The sequence below is a fragment of the Ursus maritimus genome, unplaced genomic scaffold (genome assembly GCF_017311325.1).
Source record: "Ursus maritimus isolate PB19 unplaced genomic scaffold, ASM1731132v1 scaffold_1, whole genome shotgun sequence".
Taxonomy (NCBI): domain Eukaryota; kingdom Metazoa; phylum Chordata; class Mammalia; order Carnivora; family Ursidae; genus Ursus; species Ursus maritimus.
In genome coordinates, this window is record NW_024423343.1 from 4,593,799 (window position 1) to 4,617,451 (window position 23,653).

At 42.4% G+C, this 23,653-nt stretch overlaps 1 protein-coding gene across 1 annotated transcript in view; it reads left to right on the forward strand.

Moving 5' to 3' along the window:
- The window catches only part of IQCA1 (IQ motif containing with AAA domain 1), a 165,754-nt gene that overhangs the window by 17,913 nt on the left and 124,188 nt on the right, over positions 1 to 23,653 (forward strand). Inside the window, exons 5-6 of the mRNA XM_008690299.1 lie at positions 243 to 314; positions 17,733 to 17,938. Coding sequence (XP_008688521.1) covers positions 243 to 314; positions 17,733 to 17,938 — 278 coding nt within the window. The remainder of the gene's footprint in view (positions 1 to 242; positions 315 to 17,732; positions 17,939 to 23,653) is intronic.

The following is a 23,653-nucleotide window of genomic DNA, read 5'->3' on the forward strand; positions in this document are numbered from 1 at the left end:
GCGGCTCTGGGACAAGGCTCCACAGTCGGGTCCTCAGACAGTGAAAAGTCCGTTTCTGTGATTTGTTCTTTCTTAAAATTGTTGCCTGTGATCACAGAAGAAAAAATATTCCATCACCGCACATACACATGCCCGGCCTTGACTGTGTGGTCATTATGCCATTTGAAATGGGAGAAAGGGTAGGACGGTGTTTTCTTTATACTTTTAATGTATTAGACAAGTAACCATTTCTTTGCTTTTAGGTTTGGCGAGGTTTCCATCAATGTAAGAAAACTGAGAAACAGAGAGAGGAGGAGATGATATTCCTGGGTATGGTAAGTCCTCGTACAGGCGGGATATGTATGTGGGTTTCTTAAGACTTGCGTCTTCCTTAGAGAGTTACTGTGGGAAGCAAGGAAAGAAAAATAAATGATGAGTGACTTAAGAGAATGGAATGGCCTGTCCCGCACGGCAGTGTGTCCAGGGAGGGGGCCCCCTGGACAGAGCGGGCGCGTGTCTGTTTACACATCTCTGTTAGAATTCGTGGACCGCGCCAAACGTGGAAACAAGCTGTGAGTTGCTCACAGGACGCCGTTCCTGTGTGATGTCTGCACTGCCCTCTGGTAGCATCTGTGGTCAAGAGAATGGGTTTTTCCTGAGGTAGCTGCTGTTGTCGGGTGATCTCCACGGTGATTACTGACTCAGAGTTGAGAGGGTACATATTAGTGACCTGTCGCCGTTGACCGTAGTCACACAATTTAGCAACACTCATCTCCTCGGCTTCTGTGGGTCCAGGGTCTGGGCTTAGCTGAGTCGTCTGCTCAGGGTCTTGCCAGGCTGAGGGCCGGGTGTCATTGGAGGCCCAGCTGGGGTAAAATCCACTTCCAGGCTTGTGTGCTTGTTGGCAGGACTCAGTTCCTCGTGGGCTGCAGACCGAAGGCCTGTTTTTTTTACCTGTTGTTTGCTGGAGGCGGCCCCGAGCTCCGCATTGGGTGGGCCTTTCCATGGGGCCACTTGTTTCATCAGAGCTAGCAAGGGAAAAGGGGGGGGACACCTACAGACGCATGCAAATGACCACGGAAGTGACGCGCATCACCTTTGCCCCATTCGGATCGGTTAGAAGCAAGCGTGGTGTGCACCGGGAGGTGAGGGTCGCTGGGGTCCGTCTTAGAGTGTCCGTCTATGCAAAGGAGTTTCCTGCATCGTCTCCAGCATCAAGCCAAGGGCCTCAGAGGAGGCCTTGCTTGTCCCCTGCCTGAGCCCCTCCTGAACGCAGAGCCCTGCTTCCCAGGGCTGCCCATTCTGTTCCACTTTAGAAGCTTCTGCCTTTCACTCACCCGAAGCCTGCCCGCCAGCAGGTCCCGCAGCCTGGCTGTGGTCCCGTCCCCTGTGGCATCTCAGAACGTGTCTGCTTCCCCTGTCACCTGATGAGCCTTCAAGGATTTGAAGGCAGCTCTCGAACCCTCCATGCCAACTCTTCTCTGAGCCAATTACCGCCACCGATGGCAGCCATTCTGGTGAGCCTTGTTTCTTGACCTGCTCACTTTCCCTAAAAGGACATTACAATTTAAAGGAAAAGAAAGCCTGTTACAGCATTGAGTTGGTGCACTGGAATGATCTCCATTATTCAGGGCTCTGTGTTTAACGCCAGGATAAAAACATCGCACCGATAACGTTGATAGACACTGTGACCCAGTCTTTGAAAATGCTGACCAGGAACCAAGCTCTGGTGAGGCTAAAAGAAGAAAAGAAAACACAAACATACTATATATAACCACAGATACCAATACGTTTAAAAAAAAAACTGTTAGTATCATGAGTGACTAAGGTCATAAATAAGAAAATACTGAGCGGAGAAGATTATCTATGGAAATCTAAATATCAAAGCAGACCAAAGAGGTAAAATACCTCAATAAACCAATCACTGCAGCAAATGCCGGAAAGGTCTTTGGAGCGCCAGGGTTCCTTTGGGTCCTGTGAGAGGCGGGGGCCAGGGTGGAGCTGGACACGCAGCACAGTTACTGGGAGGAAGGGAAGGAGAGGCATAGAGGCCAGGGGAGCTCTGTTGGGAGGCAGGGGTGGCGAGGGGAGGGGCGAGGAAGAGGGATGGGGAGGAAGAGGCAGCGCGCTTCCAAAACAGAGCACACTTCCAACACATCTTTAAAAATCTAGTTTATAAAAGAAAAGAGAACCAGGAATGGGGATGCCCTGTCTGGGCAAGGACCCAGGGACCAGGGTAGCCCGGGGACTACTCTCGGTGGTTCAAGTGTGCGCCCACTCGCCTGAGGACAGCTCGTCTCAGCACAAACGTGAAAACGCTTTTGCCTGTTTGCTCAGAAATCCCGACCCTTTGCAACTTCTTTGCTGGAAAAAAAAAAAAAAAGAAGAAAGTGAGCAAAGTTTACAATATATAAATATTGATACCGGGATAGTTTTATAATTGTAGATTGGTGCCCTGAAACAGTTCATACAGTTAAAACATCCCATTGTGTCTCTCGAGAAGCGATGTTTAGAGTTTCTCTGTATGGTGCAAAGTGTGAACATGTGATCCTATTTTTATACTTTTAAGTAAAAGTATTCTTGCATTTTTCTGTAAACGCACATTTTATGCCTAAAAAATTACAGATAGGGGCGCCTGGGTGGCATAGCGGTTAAGCATCTGCCTTCTGCTCAGGGCGTGATCCCAGCATTCTGGGATCGAGCCCCACATCAGGCTCCTCCGCTATGAGCCTGCTTCTTCCTCTCCCATTCCCTCTGTTTGTGTTCCCTCTCTTGTTGGCTGTCTCTGTCTCTGTCAAATGAATGGAATCTTTAAAAAAAAAATACGTGTTCAATATTTAATCAGAGGGGAAAAAGATAGGAATCATGGTTTAAACAATTTGTAGCTTTTTTAACTGAAACTTCACGTAAGAGATACTGAGCTCTAGGAAACAAACTGAGGGCTGCTGGAGGGGAGGCGGGTGGAGGGATGGGGTGACTGGGGAATGGGCATTAAGGAGGGCGCGTGATGAAATGAGCACTGGGTGTTATACACCACTGACGAATCACTAAGTTCTCCCCACTGAAACTTACTAAAAAAAAAAAGAAGAAGAAGAAACTTTAAAATTAAAAAATATCAATTCACAATACCTTTTCCCAATTCTGTGTACTTCTTTTTTTTTTTTTAAGACTTTTTTTTTAATTTATTTATTTGACAGAGATAGAGACAGCCAGCGAGAGAGGGAACACAAGCAGGGGAAGTTGGAGAGGAAGAAGCAGGCTCATAGCGGAGGAGCCTGATGTGGGGCTCGATCCCATAACGCTGGGATCACGCCCTGAGCCGAAGGCAGACGCTTAACCGCTGTGCCACCCAGGTGCCCCCCAATTCTGTGTACTTCTTATCAAATGTATATCTCAATAGGACAAAAATCAGGATTTAAGATTTTTCCTTTCTTTCTATTTATAACAGTTAATATGCTTAGAGAATAATGTAAGAAGTGAAAAAAATTAATGTAATTTATACTTTCTTAACCAGTATAGGGATGTGGGTTTCATTATATTACTCGTTTCTTTCCATGTGTAAGTTACATTTGCTAATACTGCACTCCACCTTCTCGCTGTTAGGGAAGAGAAATCGAGCGGTCACCGGTGTGTGGTTGATCCAAGAGCAGGGAGGCAGTTGGCTCCGTTGTTCTGTGATCAACCGTAAACATGTCCATTGAAGCTGTAGTTTCCATCAGGTCTTCTTGTATAAAAATATTAGATTTTCTTTTCTGAGATTTTGGGATTTAAATACGCTAAAAGATCTTCTCAGTGATATTGTTAAATATATAAAAAATATACTTTAGTCCCACATTCAGGATATTGTGTGTAACTTTCATCAATTTTTATGACGGCACGTTCTAAATAACAAATGGCCTGGTGAATACAATTCGTCTTGAGATGTCTTCTGTCTCCCTTTGGCCCCACATCCTGGACCGCACCGCCTCCAGCTGCGGCTCTGTGCACCACCTCTGTTGTCAGCACAGAATTAAAAAGGTGAATTATTTGGCTTCAGGAAGGAATTCGACTCCATGTTCCAGACACTTGGAAGAGCATAGTCTCCTGGTGAAGGGGCGTGGGACCACTGCATGTGTTTATAAAGTCTCAATTGTGACATTCAGCCTTTATTGTCCAAAAAAATATGGTAAATCATACCTGACTATGCATATATGATTTAAGAAACACCTTGATCTAGGGGCACCTGGGTGGCACAGCAGTTAAGCATCTGCCTTCGGCTCAGGGCGTGATCCCGGCGTTCTGGGATCGAGCCCCACATCAGGCTCCTCCACTGGGAGCCTGCTTCTTCCTCTCCCACTCCCCCTGCTTGTGTTCCCTCTCTCGCTGGCTGTCTCTATCTCTGTCAAATAAATAAATAAAACCTTAAAAAAAAGAAACACCTTGATCTTGATCACCTACATTCTTGGTTTCCTTTTGATCTTTGAATTTAAAAAATGAGTCAACATTTATTTTTGCAGTTGAGACCCCTGGGGCCGCAGCACGTCCTGTACTGTGCTGTTGTGTGGGGCATGCTGCGAGAGCCACGCGCCAGCCGTCACAGATATTTTTTTTAAGTAGGCTCTTGCAGCAGCGAGGAGCCCAACACGGGGCTTGAACTCATGACCCTGAGATCAAGACCTGAGCTGAAATGAAGTCGGACGCTTAATCGACTGAGCCACCCAGGTGCCCTGGAGATTTTTATGATTTAACACATTCGCCGTGTGGCATATTATTTAGTCATAAAAAAAAAAAAAGGAAATCCTGGGGCACCTGGGTGGTTCAGTCAGTTGAGTGTCTGCCCTCGGCTCAGGTCATGATCCCAGGGTCCTGAGTTCGAGCCCTGCATCAGGCTCCCTGCTCAGGGGGGCATCTGCTTCTCCCGCTCCTCTGCAGCTCCCACTACTTGTGCTCTCTCTCTCTCTGGGTCAAATAACTAAAATCGTAAAAAGAAGGAAATCTGGGGCGCCTGGGTGGCGCAGTCGTTAAGCGTCTGCCTTCGGCTCAGGGCGTGATCCCGGCGTTATGGGATCGAGCCCCACATCAGTCTCCTGCACTGAGAGCCTGCTTCTTCCTCTCCCACTCCCCCTGCTTGTGTTCCCTCTCTCACTGGCTGTCTCTCTCTGTCAAATAGATAAATAAAATCTTAAAAAAAAAAAAAAAAAGAAGGAAATCTGTCGCATGCATGGGCGAACTGTGAGGACATTATGTTAAGTAAAATAAGCAGTCACAAAAAGAGACACACTGTGCGACTGCACTTATCTGAGGCACCCAGAGTCGTCAAACTCAGAGAAACAGAATAGAACAGTGGCTGCCAGGGGCCGAGAGAGGGGGAGCGGGCAGATGTTGCCCAGTGGGCATGGAGTTTCGGTTTTGCGAAATTAAAAAGTTCTACAGATCTGTTCACAACAACGTGAATACCCTTAACACTACTCAACTGTCCCTTGAAAAATGGCTAAGGTGATAAATTTTGTTATGGTTTTTTTACCACAATTAAAAAAAATTTTTTTTTAATTCACCAGGACATTGAAATGTATACTGAAACGGTTCTATAAGAATCAGGAATATTCGCTAGTGGTCAAAAAATACAAATTAAAAATTAAATGAGATACTGCATTTCCTTAAATTCTGATGTCATTGATTTTAACGTGCTTATGAAGGAAGAAAATACTGTAAAACAAGCCAAGACACAACCTTGGTTGTAAGATACATCCATCCCTAAGTTCAGATACGTTAAACTAGGAAAACTATGCATCTTAGAATTGGGGAGACAGGGTAAGTTCTTTCTATCTTATAAGCAAACAAAAAAAGGTTTTTCAAGTTGTGATTATTGACAAGAGTGGGAGGAGACGCTCATTCTCCTACACCATGAGTTACACCAACCGGCCTTTCTGAAAGACCATGAGCAAGGTGCCCCAAGTTCATTAACATACTTAAATCCCTTCACCCCATTCTATTTCTGTCTTTAGGAAGTCATCAGAAATACAGATTTATGGGCATGAAAGTCTCCTATGGTGTTCTTTTTAATAATGAAATATTGGGAATAAAACCCATTGAGAGTAGGGACATAGTTCCATAACTCCTGGTGCACCTACATTAATGCCATAGTATGTCACCGTGGAAAAGCATGTTCGTGACTGATTTTTGATGACATGATATTGCTCGAAGTGAGAATTCAAGGTGTAGAATTATACATAGAATATGATTTCAACTAAATATATTCACACATCTATGCACATGCAAAAGAAAGAAAAGATACCACATTCAAATAGCGCTCTTTTTTTTTAATGTGGGGACTTTGAAAGATTTTTTTCTACCTGTATCTGTATTTTCCAATATGCTTAAATTTTACTTCAATAGCTAGAAGAAGGTACACATTTAAAATGAAAGCAAATGGCTGTAGAATCATATCAATTTTTTTGTCTCCCGAGATCTCCACACCCTTTGGTGCCTGCAGATGGGGAGCTAAACAGTGACACAAACCGGTTTCTCTGTCCACTCTTCAGAGGCACACAGATGCCGGATGTCATGATAAACACAACGGTTAACTCCACCTTTGTGCTTTCAAGACTAAACTAGCAGTTGAGAGATTCAATCTAAGCTCATCTAAGTTTGACATGAAATTTTACATTAGTAGTTTGATTCGACAGTTTCCTTTTCATTTAATCCAGCGTACATTGACCGAACGTCCACTCTGTGTAGCATTCCAGAACCTGGGAACGGCCCCGCGCTCTTTTTCATCCTGAAGTCTTAATTGCCTACGCTGATACCACACAAAGACAGAATTACATGTTTATTACTGTGATTTTTCCGTTTTACTTTGGAGTTTGTATCTGCTCAGCTCAAATCAAACAAGTCTGTATTAATTTTTCAGCAGTACAGGGTTTGGATACTATAAAGAGACCAACTTGTCTGTTTCATGTTAAATGTGGCTTTCTTCAGTTTGGCTTTTTTTTCAAGTATGTCTCCTCCTGCTAGTGTGTGTTCTATTGAAACTTTACACCATTGAGAAATATATGGATTCAATTCTTAAAAGAATGGTATCTTCTGTTCTCTGGCTGATAACCATAAAAATCCATTATCCCAAATCCAAGAAATGTTTTCAATTGAATCTATTTCCCACTATGTCACTAATGAAGATATTGTCCACTCATTTTAAAATTTCACTTTTCCATTATTTCATTTCGTTACGTCATGCCAATGAATAAACCATTGACTTATCTGATCAAAACAGTATTTGTATGTTTTGGAAAGCTTGGCGTGTTTCCAGGTATTTAGTAAATGAAACCAAAATTAGAGTGAGAGACATCATTGTGCCTTCCATTCCTGACCAATTTTTCCTTTACCATTGTTGTACGAATGGTTTTTTTGATATTCCCATTTTAAATATTCATATTCTAAAATCTACAAAGGAGAATAGATAGCACTCTAAAAATTCATGTGCAGTTATTTTAATTGGCAGAGCCAATGGAGTGGATCGAGTGGAAGGAAACTTAATGAATGTAATACATTTCCTTCTGTGGATATCTTTGAAATAATTTGTCCTACGGTCATGCCCATCATATATTTTATGTTACCCTGGAGCTAGCAATGTTTTCATTATAATAAAGAACACTGGGGGACACTTCCTAAAGAGGAAGAACCGTCACTTTGAAATGAGTCAACGAAGTCCTCAAAGCACCATAAAACCCTGCTCACCTTTGGATTCTAACATCAAACAAGCAATATTATCGATTATTTGCTTGTCAGTTTGGTCTTTCTTATTAACAAATAACCCGAAGTTGGAGCTTGGACACTCAGTAAGCTTCCAAAGGCAGGTCCCTCGAAGGCTCCCCTTGGGAAGCCAGAGCTTCCGGTGCCCTCTGTAGTCGTGGGCTCGTCTTTGGAAACTGCTGTCAGAGCCAAAATGAGTGAAGAATCAAAATGAAGTGCTCCTTATGGTCACATTTTAGTTCCAACCAGAACCCATGTCATCCAGTGTAGTCGGATATAGAATTCATTACAGTTGGCTTCAAATGACGCTTGTTTCTAGAAATAAATTTATTCTCAAAGAGACGCATTTGCCATTATATGCGGGCTTGTGTTTTGCTTTGTTTTAGTTTTATTTTACTGTTTGCCGTTCCCTAAGTGTCTCTGGGGGCGGCAGCGTCTTAGAAATGAGTGCGTGTCTTCAGGATCCAGCTTGGAAGGGTTTGCTCCGCCATGTTGGTGAAGAGCCAGGCATCTGGGGCGGCCAGCTGGGAATGTGCACCCAGCTCTACCCCGGGGGCCAGTGGGGGTGACTTACCAACATACTTACCCTCCCTCCGGGCCTCAGTTTCTTCTTCTGTAAGAGCAGGATGATGCTACCTGTTTCACAGAGCTATTAGAAGGGCTTCAAGAGAGATTACAGGTAAAGGACCTATCTGGAGCTTGGGGTAGGATAGGCCTTCAAGAAATCATGGCCAATATTGGTCCTCTTGGGAAATTAGAGTGCACGGTGGCAATAACTGAATCGTGACAAAGTATGATAACTTTTCTTTGTGATGAAACACAATATATTCCAAAATAAGTTGTTGCATAAAATACACCTGCCACCAGTTTCCAAATATGGAACTCGCTTGGCCTTTGTATGGAACAGTCCACGGGCTCTGAGTCTAACCCACAGCCACCTCAGAGAGCTGCGGGGGAGATTCTGAAGATCCCAAAGGCAGCAGGTGCTGCCCTCACACCACCCGCACGATATGTGTTGCACCAGAAAAAAGTTCACAAACCAAGAAAGGCAGTGACTTGGTGCAGGGGTGCGTGAAGTGCGGTAGGCTGAGCAAGGAGGTCAGAGCTTGAGGGAGGACACCGTTTTCTAGTAAATGGGATTTTACAGTCTAGTTACTTGGGAACTTTTAGTTTGATGTTAAGTTGTGATTGTTGTGATTCTGCTTTAGTCTTGTCCCGGGTCCCCAGATCATCAGAAATTACATGACGGAAAGTATTCCCTTCCTTACCTCCCTTTGTCGCCTGATCCCAGGATTTCCTTACCCACACCCTAGGGCAGGGTGTTCGTCCTTGTCTGTGGTAGGTTAGGGCCCGTTACACAGTCTGTTAATGGCAGCAAGCAGAGTAGCTAAGGCCTGGAACGCTGGAGCCGGCCTCCCTGCGTTCAGATCCTGGTTCTGCCGTTTCCTAGCTGGGGGAATTTGGGTGCGAACTTGACTTCTGGGTGCCACGATTTCCACATATGCGAAGTGGAAATGGTCACAACACCTCTCGTAGATGTGTTAATTCCTAAAGAAATCTCTGTCTGTAAAGCATTTAAAATAGTGTCTGACGCTTTGCACGGTGAGCACTGGGTCAGTGTTAGTTGTTACTTTTCTTCAAATGGTTTAATATCATGGGTTTAGATGTTCACAACATTCATGACTCAGAAATGCTTACTAATTGCCAATTTTTTTTAACCTATTTAAGTTAGCTAAGACCAAAAGGGTTAATGTCACCATGTTGGCAAAGGATGGAAAGACAGGCTCTGTCCTACACTGTTGGGGGGGAGAGTAAATCCTGTAACATCTTTGCAGGGCAGATCAGCAATATCCATCAAAATTACAAATGCATGGTTTCTAAAAGTATGATCTATAGTACCCGTAAAAAAAAAATTTTTTTTTTTCAGACAGAATAGGTTAAGCCAGAAGAAACCTATCAGTGGGGAGAGACAGCCACCCATAGAGGGTAAGAGCAGAGATCCCAGAAATAGACCCTCGGGCCAAAACCCCAGTCCACCCGGCATGGCCGTGTGACTCTGGGCAAACGCCTTGACCCTCCAGTACTTCATACAAAATGAAGATAATAGTACCACTTACTCATAAGGTTATTAGGAGGAATACATTAGTTAATATTTGTAAGTCACTTAAAATCATGCCTCATGACCTAGAAGTGCCATCATCCAAGTGTGTATTTAAAAAGATATTTCAAGAGAGTAAGATACAAAAGCAACAGACGAAGCTTCTATCACTAATCAATTATAAACTCAACTTGACCATTCTGGCCCCACTCCTAATTTAACAAATTTTAAAATCACTAGACAATTTTTAGAAGTTAGGCTTGAGGGCTAAAAAAAATTGTGTTATTTAATAGTTTTGCACCCACTATACTTGTGGCATCCTAAAATAAGGACCTACCGTAACCACTAGGAGCAGAGGGCCCAAGAAAACTGTTGGCTGTGGCTTTGCATAGTTTTCCCCACTTCTCCTGCTGGCTTCATCTTTATAAGTAGGTATATTTGTATAAACGCAGACACACAAAGATAGATGTGTTACTCTAAATGAAATGATGGAACAAAATGGCTGATTTTCGTAAACTAAGGACCACCACTCGCCATCTTGAAACGGACCGACTGAAGAGCAGCCCCCCTCCGCAGCGTGAGGCGTTCGTTCCGTGGGCAAAATCACAGCCAGAAGCGTGTGGCGGGAGTGGGGAGCCGGCGGAGGCGCCTCCACACGCTTCCTAATGAGCCCCAGCTCACGCTGTGGTCAGGAGGCGCGGGGACTAATTAATCTCTGTGTTGGCGACAGCACGAGATTTCACAGGATGGTCAACTGCTTGGGGTAGATGCTTTCCCGAACCCTCCCTGCTCCAACTTTGCCTTCAGTGGCAGCAGAGCACCACGAAGAAGCAAAACCCCCAAGACAAGGAGCTTCTGGAGAAAGTTGCCAGCATTGAATCCCTCATCTGCAAGTGTATTTGTGACTGATAAACCGAGCAGATTTTCACGTGGACAAATGTCCATTTTATCTGACTAATTTGAACAAGGATTTTTAAAGACAAAGCCCATCAAACATTAGATAAGCATTTTAAGTTAATGGACCGTGGAGTCCTATTTCCCCACAAACCCGGGAAGCATCATCAGATGTCCTATTTTTACAGCAACATCAATTATTAATATGTATATTTTTGCTGACAGAGGACCTTGCTATAAACGTAGGTTTCGCTATCCCGTTCCGGGTCATTAACTGTGGAAAGCTTGTAAATATAATGGTTTATTCACATGGGAAGCCTTCATTAAGATGCATTATTCTACAGCTGATGTATTTCAATATATAGTGTATTATCATGTTCTCTATTTCCCTTTAATATTCGTAATTTATTTTTAAATGAGTTGCTGTTTATGCGGTGAGTTAACAAATTTGAATTCCGTATGACCAGAGTTGCTAACGAGGAAAAGATGTTTTAGCCCAAAGGAAAAGCTGCTCATTAACATAGGACCTAAATATATTATAACCTTTAAATTCAAAAGCAACTAGAGAAAGAAGCTACAAATGACCCCAAATGTATTTTTGTCAGAGAAAGTTTATATCAAGAACCATGCATGAATACACACATATTAACGGCACAGCATGGTGTAATAGGAGAAACACAGAACGGAAACAATCGGGAAACCTTACTGCCAGCCTCTTCATTAATGTAGAACGACTTGGGAGAGCCACTTAGGTACGACCCTCAGTGTCCCCATCTGTTCAATGGGATAGTCACATCCTCATTTCTCCTCCAAAATGGATGTGAACATCAGTAAGGAAATGTAGAGGAAGAAGGCAGAGGACAGAGCTCTATGCCGCTGGGGTTGTTAAAAAAAAATCCGGTGAGGTCTGAGAGATTCCTCTGCTCCGCTCGAAGATCATGGAAGTGCTAGGAAGTTGGTGGAACACTCGTCGTGTTATAGAGCTATTGCTAAGACCCAAATCAGAGTCACCTACTCATTGCTTCATTTTTAGGGGAGAAAAGGGGGAAACATCAGCTACAGTATAGTCTATATGTATACATCTGTGAAAGAAATCTGCTGTAAATTACCAGAAGAACAATGCAGTTGGGGGTAAGGCAATACCGTCTGATTGGTAGATAAGAGTAGAGAATCAGCCATTAACGCAAGACTTCAGCACAATTTTGCACATTCATCACAAAGAGATCTGGGTCATTTGTAGTAGCGATCTATTTTAACATCTTCACGAAAACAGTGAACTTTAAAATAGAGATACAACAATAGATCAGATAAAAATTTCTCCGAGAGTTATAAACTCCCACTTCGTACATTTGAAATGTAAACACTAGGAATAAAAAAATATCACCTGAAAGATATAAGAATTGGATACTTTTTTAAATGATCAAATAAAGGAAATTTCTATTTTGGCACAAAATACATAATATAGTCATGCCTTGAGCACCTGCATAGAGAGGGAATTGAGATCATTTGTTGTGAACATTGTTCTTTAAAGTGATCCTATAATTTTCATTCTAGATTCACTTTTAAATTGGTTTTAGTGGAGCGTCTCGGTGGCTTAGTCATTAAGCGTCTGCCTTCGGCTCAGGTCATGATCCTGGGGTCCTGGGATCAAGCCCCACATCGGGGCTCCCTGCTCATCAGGGAGCCTGTTTCTCCCTCTCCAGCTCCCTGTGCTTGTGTTCCCTCTCTCGCTATCCCTATCAGTCAAATAAATAAATAAAATCTTTAATAAATAAATAAAGTGGTTTTAGCATTTTTTCCTACCATAAAAGTTGGATGTTTCATTATACTAAACTCAGACAATTGGATTAGTTCTTTAGACTTTCTAATGCATATTTTTAAAGTATTATGTGTATAATATTTTTCATCTTTTTCACGGACTTTGTGTTAAGTGAGTGCTGTATTCTAATGGCAGCTCGATTGTGGTTCCTAGTTGAGAAGTCGTCTCAGAGGGTCACGCGTATCTCTTGGAGCTTGTGTGGGGATGTGGGTACCTGCACACTTATTATCTATTTCAACCATTTTGAATTTATTTTAGTATGTGGCATCAATTGAGTCTTTAAGAATATATTTTTTTCAACTAATTGATTTAAATTTATACCTTTGTTAATGTCCTTTGTAAGTAAGGCAAAAATTCGTCCTACACTTGAATTTTGTCCTGTATCTGTCTCGAAGCTCTTGAGATGAACTTTGATGTTTTTCTCTTATCCCTGAAATTTTCCTTGTACGGTAACTCCTAGCACTCCTGGGTTCATGCGCTTAGACGTGGGTGCACCTGACGTTATGGTGACAGTCGCCATAACAACCGCAGTAAACGTACCGAGGGGTGACTCAGTGCCAGGCTCTGAAGCAAGGCCTCACATAGACGGTTCCACTCAGTCTTTACAGTCTCAATTTGTACTCACGGAAGAGGAGGACACTGAGCCACAACTGTGTCCATGCTTTTTACAAAATCACAGAGGCAGCGGATGGCTGAGCCTCAGCTCGCACCCAGGCTTCTGTCCCAACCCCAGAGCGTGGCTTTGGCTCCGATAAACCAGGGGTTATTTCCTGCCTCTGCCATTTGCCGGCTCTGTGAATTTGGGAAAGCTAATTAGCCTCTCTGGTTCATTTCTTTATATTCTACAAATGCCTGCCTGGCCGGATTATTGTAAGGGTTGAGGATTACTTCTTTTTTTTAATAATATGATATAATATAATATAATATAATATAATATAATATAATATAATATAATATAATATAATATAATATAATATAATATAATATAATATAATATAATATAATATAATATAATATAATATAATATAATATAATATAATATAATATAATATAATATAATATAATATAATATAATATAATATAATATAATATAATATAATATAATATAATATAATATAATATAATATAATATAATATAATATAATATAATATAATATAATATAATATAATATAATATAATATAATATAATATAATATAATATAATATAATATAATATAATATAATATAATATAATATAATATAATATAATATAATATAATATAATATAATATAATATAATATAATATAATATAATATAATATAATATAATATAATATAATATAATATAATATAATATAATATAATATAATATAATATAATATAATATAATATAATATAATATAATATAATATAATATAATATAATATAATATAATATAATATAATATAATATAATATAATATAATATAATATAATATAATATAATATAATATAATATAATATAATATAATATAATATAATATAATATAATATAATATAATATAATATAATATAATATAATATAATATAATATAATATATAATTAATATAATAATATTTTTATAAAAAACGGTTCAGTTAGCCACTGTGTAGCAAGCACATCATTAGTTTTTGATGCAGTTTTCAGTGATTCATTAGTCAAGTATAACACCCAGTGCTCATCACAACACGTACTCTCCTTAATACCCATCACCCTGTTACCCCCTCCCCCCACCTCCCTCCCCTCTGAAACCCTCAGTTTGTTTCCCGGGGTCCATAGTCTCTCATGGTTCTTCTCCCTCTCTGATTTCTCCCCCCTCAATTTTCCCTCCCTTCTCCAATGGTCTTCCATGCTATTCCTTATATTCCACATATAACAGTGAAACCATATGATAATTGTCTTCTCTGCTTGACTTATAACCATATGATAATAGTCTTTATCTGCTTGACTTATTTCACTTAACATAATCTCCTCCAGTTCCATCCATATTGATGCAAATGGTGGGTATTCATCCTTTCTGATGGCTGAGTAATATTCCATTGTGTATGTGGACCACATCTTCTTTATCCATTTGTCTATTGAAGGACATCTCAGCTCCTTCCAGTTTGGCTATTGTGGACAATGCTGCTATGAACACTGGGGTACATGTGCCCCTTCTTTTCACTATGTCTGTATCTTTGGGGTAAATACCCAGTAGTGCAATTGCTGGGTCGTAGGGTAGCTCTATTTTTAACATCTTGAGGAACCTCCATACTGTTTTCCAGAGTGTCTGCACCAGCTTGCATTCCCACCAACAGTGTAAGAGGGTTCCCCTTTCTCCACATCCTCGCCAACATTTGTCATTTCCTGCCTTGATAATTTTTGCCATTCTAACTGGTGTAAGGTGGTGTCTCAATGTGGTTTTGATTTGTATTTCCCTGATGCCGGGTGATGTGAGGGCTTTCTTCTGTGAGTGTGCACTCATCCTCCTCCTCCCTGCTTTCCCTCTCCCTCTCCCCCTTCTTTGTCACTCTCTGCCACAACTATTCACGTTGTGCTTGAAGTGTGAAAGCAGCCACAGACAACATGTAAATGAATGGGCTTGGCCGTGATCCAGTGTAACTATTTATGAAAACATGCATGTGGGTCGGGTTTGACCTGTGGGCTACAGGTTACCAAACCCTACCCTGGGTGATTATCAGAATCACCTGAAGATTTTCCAAAACTACTAGTTCCTTCCTGCTTCCTCACCCCCAGGATGAAACTGGGGATCTGTTTTTTTAAGCTCTCCAGAATTTTGAGGGAAAAAAAGAAGACTTGGAAAAAAATTACTCACCAGTGTATGTGAGGATATGTTGTATCTAAAAAAAAATTTCCCCAAACAAAATGACTACTGAAAACAAGAAGGGAGCAACTACAAAATAAGAAAGCATTCTGGGAAAATAAAAAGCATGCCCCCAGAGGCAAAACAATAACCCCCCTAAAATGTTAAATAAATGCAAATAATAAATCGGCATAACTGAAAACGAAATCAGTTCTGGAAGATAAAGTTCAAGAACCCCCATAACACAGTGCAAACAGATCAAGGGGAGATGGAACATCTAAGAGAAAAGTCAGAGTTGCGGAAGATTCGTCTGGTGGCCTGCGTTGTATCTAATATTTGCTGCAGAGAGAGAAATGGGGGAAAAGGAAAGAACAGAAGGGAAATTCTCAGAGTTGAAGACATAACTTTTTATATTGAATGGACCCGCCAAAGGGAGAATTTGGTGAGTGAAGACCTGCCCACACCCAGACGCATTTCAATAAACGTTCAGAGCTCTGAGTGTAAAGCAGGAGGGAGAAGAGCTTATCCAAAAGGAACAGCTGTCCAACAAGCCAGTCACTGGGGGCTCTGCTTGCCAGAAGTCTCCTCCGGGGGGAAGCTGCCACACTGCCGTTCAGGTGGGAGGAGCCCAAGGAAACACCTCAGAAGGGCAAGTACTTAGCAGTTTCACGGCTACACGTATCCACTCTGAAGGTTACGCTCACAGGCATGCTTCAGCAAAATGAAAACTGAACGCAAGAAAGATGAAGAGTAAACAAAAAACTCAGAACAACTTAGGGTTACATTTAAATAGCATTTGCTAACTTCCATGGTGTAAATATTCCCATCATAGCCCATTCCAGCTACTAACCAGAATAACACAGTCAGGAAGGTGAGCATTCTGGCACACCATTATACAGTATTTTCACCATAGAGCTACAACAGTCATCGATAACGCCAAGAACGTAGGTGATATAGTAATACCCAGCAAAATAATTAGGAAGTGATGAGTTTTGAGTATTGAGAACTTCGTAATATAACTGGCTTCATGGTAAGTTTCTACAATTTAGTATTTTAGAATGGCTGTATTTAACAACCAGCTTGCAAAATTCTAGAAAATGTGTCAGTTGGCTCTCATGAGCTATCGTGGGCTGGCTCCCGCACTCCAGTGAATATGCCCTTTATTTGCTGAATGGCCTGGGCTGACTTTGAACTGTTTGGAGCTCAGATCCTTCATCTGTGAAGGAAGCAGTCCTTCAGCTTGCAGAGGTAGGATTCCACGCACCTCTGCCTCGTATATGTTTTCCTTCTCCAAGTCCCTTTTAGTTCGACATTTCCATCCAAACCCATGTTGTAAGGTCTAGGTTATCCGACATTGTTCGCTACTATGTCGTACATTAGTCTTCTCTTACCAACTCCATTTATTTAGAGATTCTAGAGAACAGGAATTTGTCTCAATTATTAGGGTTTTGTTTGTTTTGTTGTTTTTTTTTTTTTAAGTAGGCTCTCCACCCACTGTGGGGCTTGAACTCGCGGCCCTGAGATCAGAAGTCACATGCTAGGGGCGCCTGGGTGGCACAGCGGTTAAGCGTCTGCCTTCGGCTCAGGGCGTGATCCCGGCGTTGTGGGATCGAGCCCCACATCAGGCTCCTCTGCTGGGAGCCTGCTTCTTCCTCTCCCACTCCCCCTGCTTGTGTTCCCTCTCTCTCTGGCTGTCTCTATCTCTGTCAAATGAATAAATAAAATCTTTAAAAAAAAAAAAAAAAGAAAAGAAGAAGTCACATGCTAGACCAACGTAGCCAGCGAGGTGCCCCTCAAAGTGGCTCAACCCCCATAGATGATAGATGACATAGACCAGTGCTGAGTGTTTGGTGCTTAATAGCCAGACTTCTGTTGACTTGATAATCAGCAGATTTTGAAGTAGAACATTCTAACAAAAAGATGTAATATCAGGGTGAATGTCTGGAGTCAGTTGAGAATTTCCTACTTGGGAGAACTTTAACAATAGAACAGATGTTTGCAGAGTTGATTTGGGGATAGTTTTTCTTGAAATCAGAGCACCCGAGCTTTTCATCTGTCTTTCTTCAAGTACTTTCTTCCTCTATATTCTTTGTTCTCCCATGAACCAAGAAGATTTGAAAACACTTTCTGGAGTTTGAACTGTATGTTTTTAAGGGTCCTTGACTATGCCTTTTTCAAGCTAACTCCCGCCCCCCAGATTCCGGGAAATGGTAGGAAGTGATCCCCGTCTTTCCTCCCCATAGTGGTGAATCACTTATTCAGATTTTCCTGCCAGAGTCTTTTGTTCCGTATTTATTTGTCGTCGGCCTTGACAAGACGGCATCAAAGATAGTCACGTACTGTATTACCGTCTGACGCCCTTCACCAGCACAACGATCTTTACGATCTCAAACCGTTTTGCTTGTGTTTTCAGAAGCCACCTCCTCTGTTTAATGAAGTTAGTGCTACAGTAATCCAGGCTGAAAAGGTGAGCTCCCTGAGGAATGAGGTGCAGATAAAGCATGAGGAGAACTACAAAGAAGCCTTGGTTACAATCAAGGAGGACCTGAAATTAATAGAAGGTCCAGACGTCAAGGAGAACCTTCAAGACCAGATCCGGCATTGGTTCATCGAATGCAGGTAAATGCGAGCCGTACAGAGCTCTATCCTGACAGTCTCTTCTGTAGGGGTTGAGGCCCTAGGACGTTTTCAAGCACAGAAGCACATCCATATAGGTTCATGGGGATTTGGGCTTCACTTTAGAAGAGTGAAATGTCAGGACTAAGAATTCAGTAACTAATTTATTTTTTTAAATGAGATTGCTTTTTGTGCTGGTGTTTGCTTTTTTAAAATAAGGTCCATATAAAGGGGTGCCTGGGTAGCTTAGTCGGTTAAACATCTGACTCTTGATTTCGGCTCAGGTCATGATCATGGGGTTGTGGGATGGAGCTCCATGTCGGGATTCGCACTAGGCATGGAGCCTGCTTAAGATTCCCTCTCTCCCTTTCCCCTGTCCCTCCCACCCCCACTTGTGTGCGCTCTCTCTCTCTTTCTAAAAATAAAATAAAATAGTAAGTATATAACATTGAAAATATACTTTTAAATAAATAAGGTCCATATAATGCTCCTATGATCACATGGAATTGAATGTCATGGGTAGATTTCATGGGCCAGGTCTGTCTGGAAGCCAAGGGGTCCAGGCACAAGCAGGTCCTGCTGCTCTCCCCTCTGGGGTCTGGCCAGCCTCTCTACTTGTGTGAGCCTCCCTCGAGATTCTCAATCACAGTTCTGCTCTGTCAGAATTCTCTGAGATGGCTGCTTAATCTGTGACCTGACATGGAGGCCCTGGGCCTCCTTGAAATGATGAGTGGGTAGCAATTCTGGGGACAAGGCCCCAGGCCTTCCTGCATGAAGTGTCTTCTTTAATGCTCCTGAGTGAAATGGTAAATGATTTAAAGCTTGCTCCCAAAAGAGCGTTGTTGAAAGGTATTCGTTTTTAGAGAAGCACACACAGTAGCTCACACACTTGTGGAACACAGAAGTTTCCACACAGCGAAACAAAAGCTTGGCAGAAAACCTAGTTAGAGCAGTTTTAAAATCTGCTTTATAGGTTGCTGCCTGTGTATGTATGGAGAACATAGGCAGCAACCTATACGACATCGGCCAAAGCAACCTTTTTCATGACACATCTCCAAAGGCAAGAGAAACAAAAGATAAAATGAACTTGTGGGACTTCATCAAGATAAAAACCTTCTGCACAACCAACGAAACAGTCAAAAAAACTAAGAGGCAGCCCACGGAATGGGAGAATATATTTGCAAATGACACTACAGATAAAAGACTGGTATCCAAGATCTACAAAGAACTTCTCAAACTCAATACAAGAACAAAACACCTTAATAATCTTGGGCATTTCTCTCTCCTAACTCCCAAATGTCTGTGCCAATAATTTCAAATTGTATTTACTACAAAAATCTCTTAAGTTTTTCTTTGGCTTTGTTGTAGTTCCAATCCAGAGCTACAGATTTAAGACCACTCCTCCCACTTCAGATCTAGATTTCTACAAAGAGCAGGTCTCTGATAATAATCACTGCAAAGATCCAAATATTACCATGACTATTTTTTTCTCTTTGGAAAACTCAATTCTTGAATTAAACTAACTAGAACTGCCATAATTAATAAAACCTTTGATTATACCAACTCATACTGATCTCTCCTTTCCCTGGATCACATCGACAAAACTTCTTGAAGAAGTAGGTGTGTGTTAGTGGGGAGAAAGCAGGAGAAAGCAGTCACCAGTTTTAAAAACTCACTTTATAGCAGAGAAAGACAACTATCATATGATTTCTTTCATCTATGGAACATAAGAACTAGGAAGATTGGTAGGGGAAGAAAGGGATAAAGAAAGGGGGGGTAATCAGAAGGGGAATGAAGCATGAGAGACTATGGACTCTGAGAAACAAACTGAGGGCCTCAGAGGGGAGGGGGGTGGGGGAATGGGATAGACCGGTGATGGGTAGTAAGGAGGGCACGTATTGCATGGTGCACTGGGTGTTATACGCAACTAATGAATCATCGAACTTTACATTGGAAACCAGGGACGTACTGTATGGTGACTAACATAATATAATAAAAAAACATTTTTAAAAATCTGCTTTATTTCAAGAGGGGGAGAAAACGAGGGCAGATTGTAGCAATCGGTCCCAGGAGCCGTGGAGGGCAGATTGGCCATCCGTTTCCTTTAATGGGCACTGTGCCACATCCCATTGGGTTCAGAGATGTTCAGACACCCACTTCGGTTAGCTCATCAGAACCAGAGAATTTAACTGTCAGCAACAGAAAATCAGACTTCGTCTCAAAAAAATGACATTAAAAGATATCCATATCCATGGTAAGCAGCCTCTGAGATGACCTCACCTTTTGCACTTCATAATGTCCTCCCCTTGAATGTGCTCTAGACCTGAAAGTTTCCTTCTGCAGGAAAATCAGTGGCAGAAGTGATGGCATGTCACTGCCTTCTTGCCTGCCTCTCTTGCCCTCTCTCTTGCTCTGTGCCTCGCTGCTCTGAGAAAAGTCAGCTGCCGTGTGGTGAGCTGGCCAGGGAAGAGGTCTGTGAGGGAAGGAACTGAGGGCCTCACTCTAGCAGCCTGGGAAGAACTAACTTCTGCTCACAGCCATGTGACGACCTTGGACATGGATTCTCCCCCAGGTGAGCCTTCGGCTGAGACCACAGCCCTGGCTGACACTTGGTTTGCAGTCTGGTGGGAGACCTTGAGGCAGGGATACCCTACACAGCCACATCCGGTCCCTTCCCATGGAAACAGTGACCACATAAACATTAGTTGTTTCCATCACTGAGTTCTGATGTTATGCAGCAATAGGTATCAAATACGTATCAGTTACTTTTACAACGATTTAGAGACATTTCAGCACCATAAATCCTCTTGTGGTAACTTTGTATGGGATCCCAATACGGTTTCCTCAATAACACTCAAGTTTTATAACAAACTTTATTTGATATAGCTTTTTTGATTAATTGCTTTTGATTGGGGAGTTCTGTCCTTCATTGTACAAATACAATTTTTAAATACTGATGGTTTTTAAAAATTCAAAATTGGTTAAATTGGTGAGATTTTCTTCTGATATCTTATTTGTTAAGGATATGTTACAGCAAACCCGGACATTTTCAATGACAAGATATTTAAGTGAAAAGTTAGAGATTGTCTTAATTTTGTGCCAGTAATGATCATAAAGAGGTGACTAAAGCTATTAACAGAGAGGCATGTATGTGCACATCCATCCTCCTTTCTCCATCACGTTCCTTCTTCTCCCCACTCTGGAGGTGGTCTCCTGGCTTTAGCGCATCAGAACTTACCAAACTGTACACTTTATGTGTCTATATATATCAATTATCCATCGATAAAGCTGCTAACAGCATTGTATCAGCAAAGATATCAGTGTTTTTAGCTCTTAAAAATAGCACGTTTTTCTGTCATCCAGATATCAAACCCAGTCTTCCCCTCACTAACCTTGTCCTCGGACTGCCCGCTCTCCTGCTCACGATCTAAGAAAAACTTAGCTCTGCCCATTGCAGGTAACTTAGTGTCTTCTGGTTTGTAATAGTGTCTTTCAGGTGAGCTGTCTGTTTCGAGTATATTTGTAGTTGATTCCAATGCCTATCAAGAATGTTGTACCACTTCTTCCCCTTACGACCTCTGATGACAAAGAGAAGTTAAACCCTCATGCCGACCGTTGAGGGCTGGACAGAGAGTGAATGACAACATCTGGGTGCACACTGTTGTCCGTGCCTGACCAGGTCCCGCAAGCGTGCAGTGTAGTGATCTGGTCCAACGTGGAGTGGCCAGCCCACTTGGTCCTTGGGGGGCTTCCTTCCGCTGCCTGTGATTTCTGTCACATGCCCCAATCACCGGGCCCCTGCAATCCTGGCCTCTTGTTTCTGAGCGCATCTTCGCTGGGATGCCGGTTCCCTCGAGAACCCCAAGTCCCCCAGGAGCACAGCCTCAAGGGCATGGGTGGGCTCGTTCCGACCCTCATCCACCAAGTCCCCTCCTCCCCACGGCCATCCGACCCCCTCTACCCCCATCCAACAAACTGCACACACGGGAAGACAAGCACGACCCAGATGTTCCTAGATTCTCTGCAGCCACTCTGGGGGTTCAGCTGGGATCTCAGCATTCACCCCCTCCTTCTTCAAGACGCCTAGAGAGTGAGGTTAAGGACTCAGGCGGTGTCCCCACTCACCCACCTTCTCTTGCTTCCTCCCACCCACCTCTGCCTCACCAACTTCTTGTTCAAGTGGAGACTCTTTAGGAAACCCTCCCTGAGGAGTCCCCCTCCAGAATTCCTCCCTGTCTCCTGCTTGAATTCTGACTAGCCCCGCGCCCACCACTCCTGCCCCTGGAAGTTTGCATAATGATTAAGAACACAGGCTGGAGATCGCCGTGTAGCCGTGGACGGGTCATGTGGCTTCTCTGTGGGTCAGTTTCCCCATCTGTGCTATGAGGACAAGAGTAACACATACTCCATGGGGTTGTTAAGAAACAGGGCACTGAGACCTGTACGCCAGGCCGTTACCGTTTCTACGGTGCTGTGGCCACCTGCTCACTCACGTGCCCCTCCCACAGCCACGGGGCAGACCCAGGGGCCGAGCCTGGTGCTGAGAAGGGGGTGGCGTGTGAATTCCACATGTAAGCCACAACGCTGCCACCTTCCGCTCTTATCCAATTACATAATCGTGTCCAGAGGAAATACACTTGGGGTGATTTTGTGCAATCGTGGAAATTAAGGTAGAAGGGAATAGTTTCAAAAGAATGGAGTCTTCTGATGAAATCACATAGGTTTATAATAAAATTCATTCTTATAGTGAGAATGATATGCCCTGTGTTCCCAACCCTCAGTTACCAGGCCCATCCCTTCCCTTCTCTCAGGACTGAGGAGAACAGGTTTCCACAAATATGTTTTCTATAAATGAAATGATGCTTTACGTTTTATTTATTTTTGTATAATTCTTTTTTTAAAAAAGATTTTATTTATGTATTTGAAAGAGAGAGAATTAGAGCACAAGAAGGGGGAGGGTCAGAGGGAGAAGCAGACCCCCTGCTTGGGAGCAGGGAGCCCGATGCAGGACTCAATCGTAGGACTCCAGGATCATGACCTGAGCTGAAGGCAGTCACTTAACCAGCTGAGCCACCCAGGCACCCCAATGATTTACGTTTTAAAGTCCAATTTACTGTTAGGCAACAAAACCAAGTTGAAAGCACTGTGTACAATTAAAACCCCGAATAAGCTGAAATCTATAAAGTATACCTTCATACACACATATATTCATACACATATTTAACTTATTAAGTATATGTTTGTATATGCATGGAAAATTTCTGGAACGATAACACTGGAAACTGTTAGCATGGCTACGTCTGGGGACTAGCGTGGTAATATGACTTTTTATTTTATATTCTGTGCTATTGGAAGTATTTCTTAACAAGTATTATTTAAGCTTCTTTAAAAATATATTAGAAAGCAAAGAAAGAGAGCAATCAATTTGGGATAATCCAAAATAATTTAAAATTTTAAAACCCTAATTTTCAGAAAGTAGGTTAATGCAATGGTGGCATAATACTCCTGGAAATCATCCTTTGATCAAAGAATAGGGAGACATGAGGCTGGCAGCAAATGTGAGTTGTCTTCCAGAAGGTTCACAGGAGACCCTGGTGGGCCTTGGTGTCACCCTAGGAGGGGCCCCTTCCGTTGTGCCAGGGGTTGTGGGCTCCTCTGGAGACGCAGCCCTCGCTGGCCGGTAACCTTGAGAACACTTCCTCCCAATGTCACTGGACT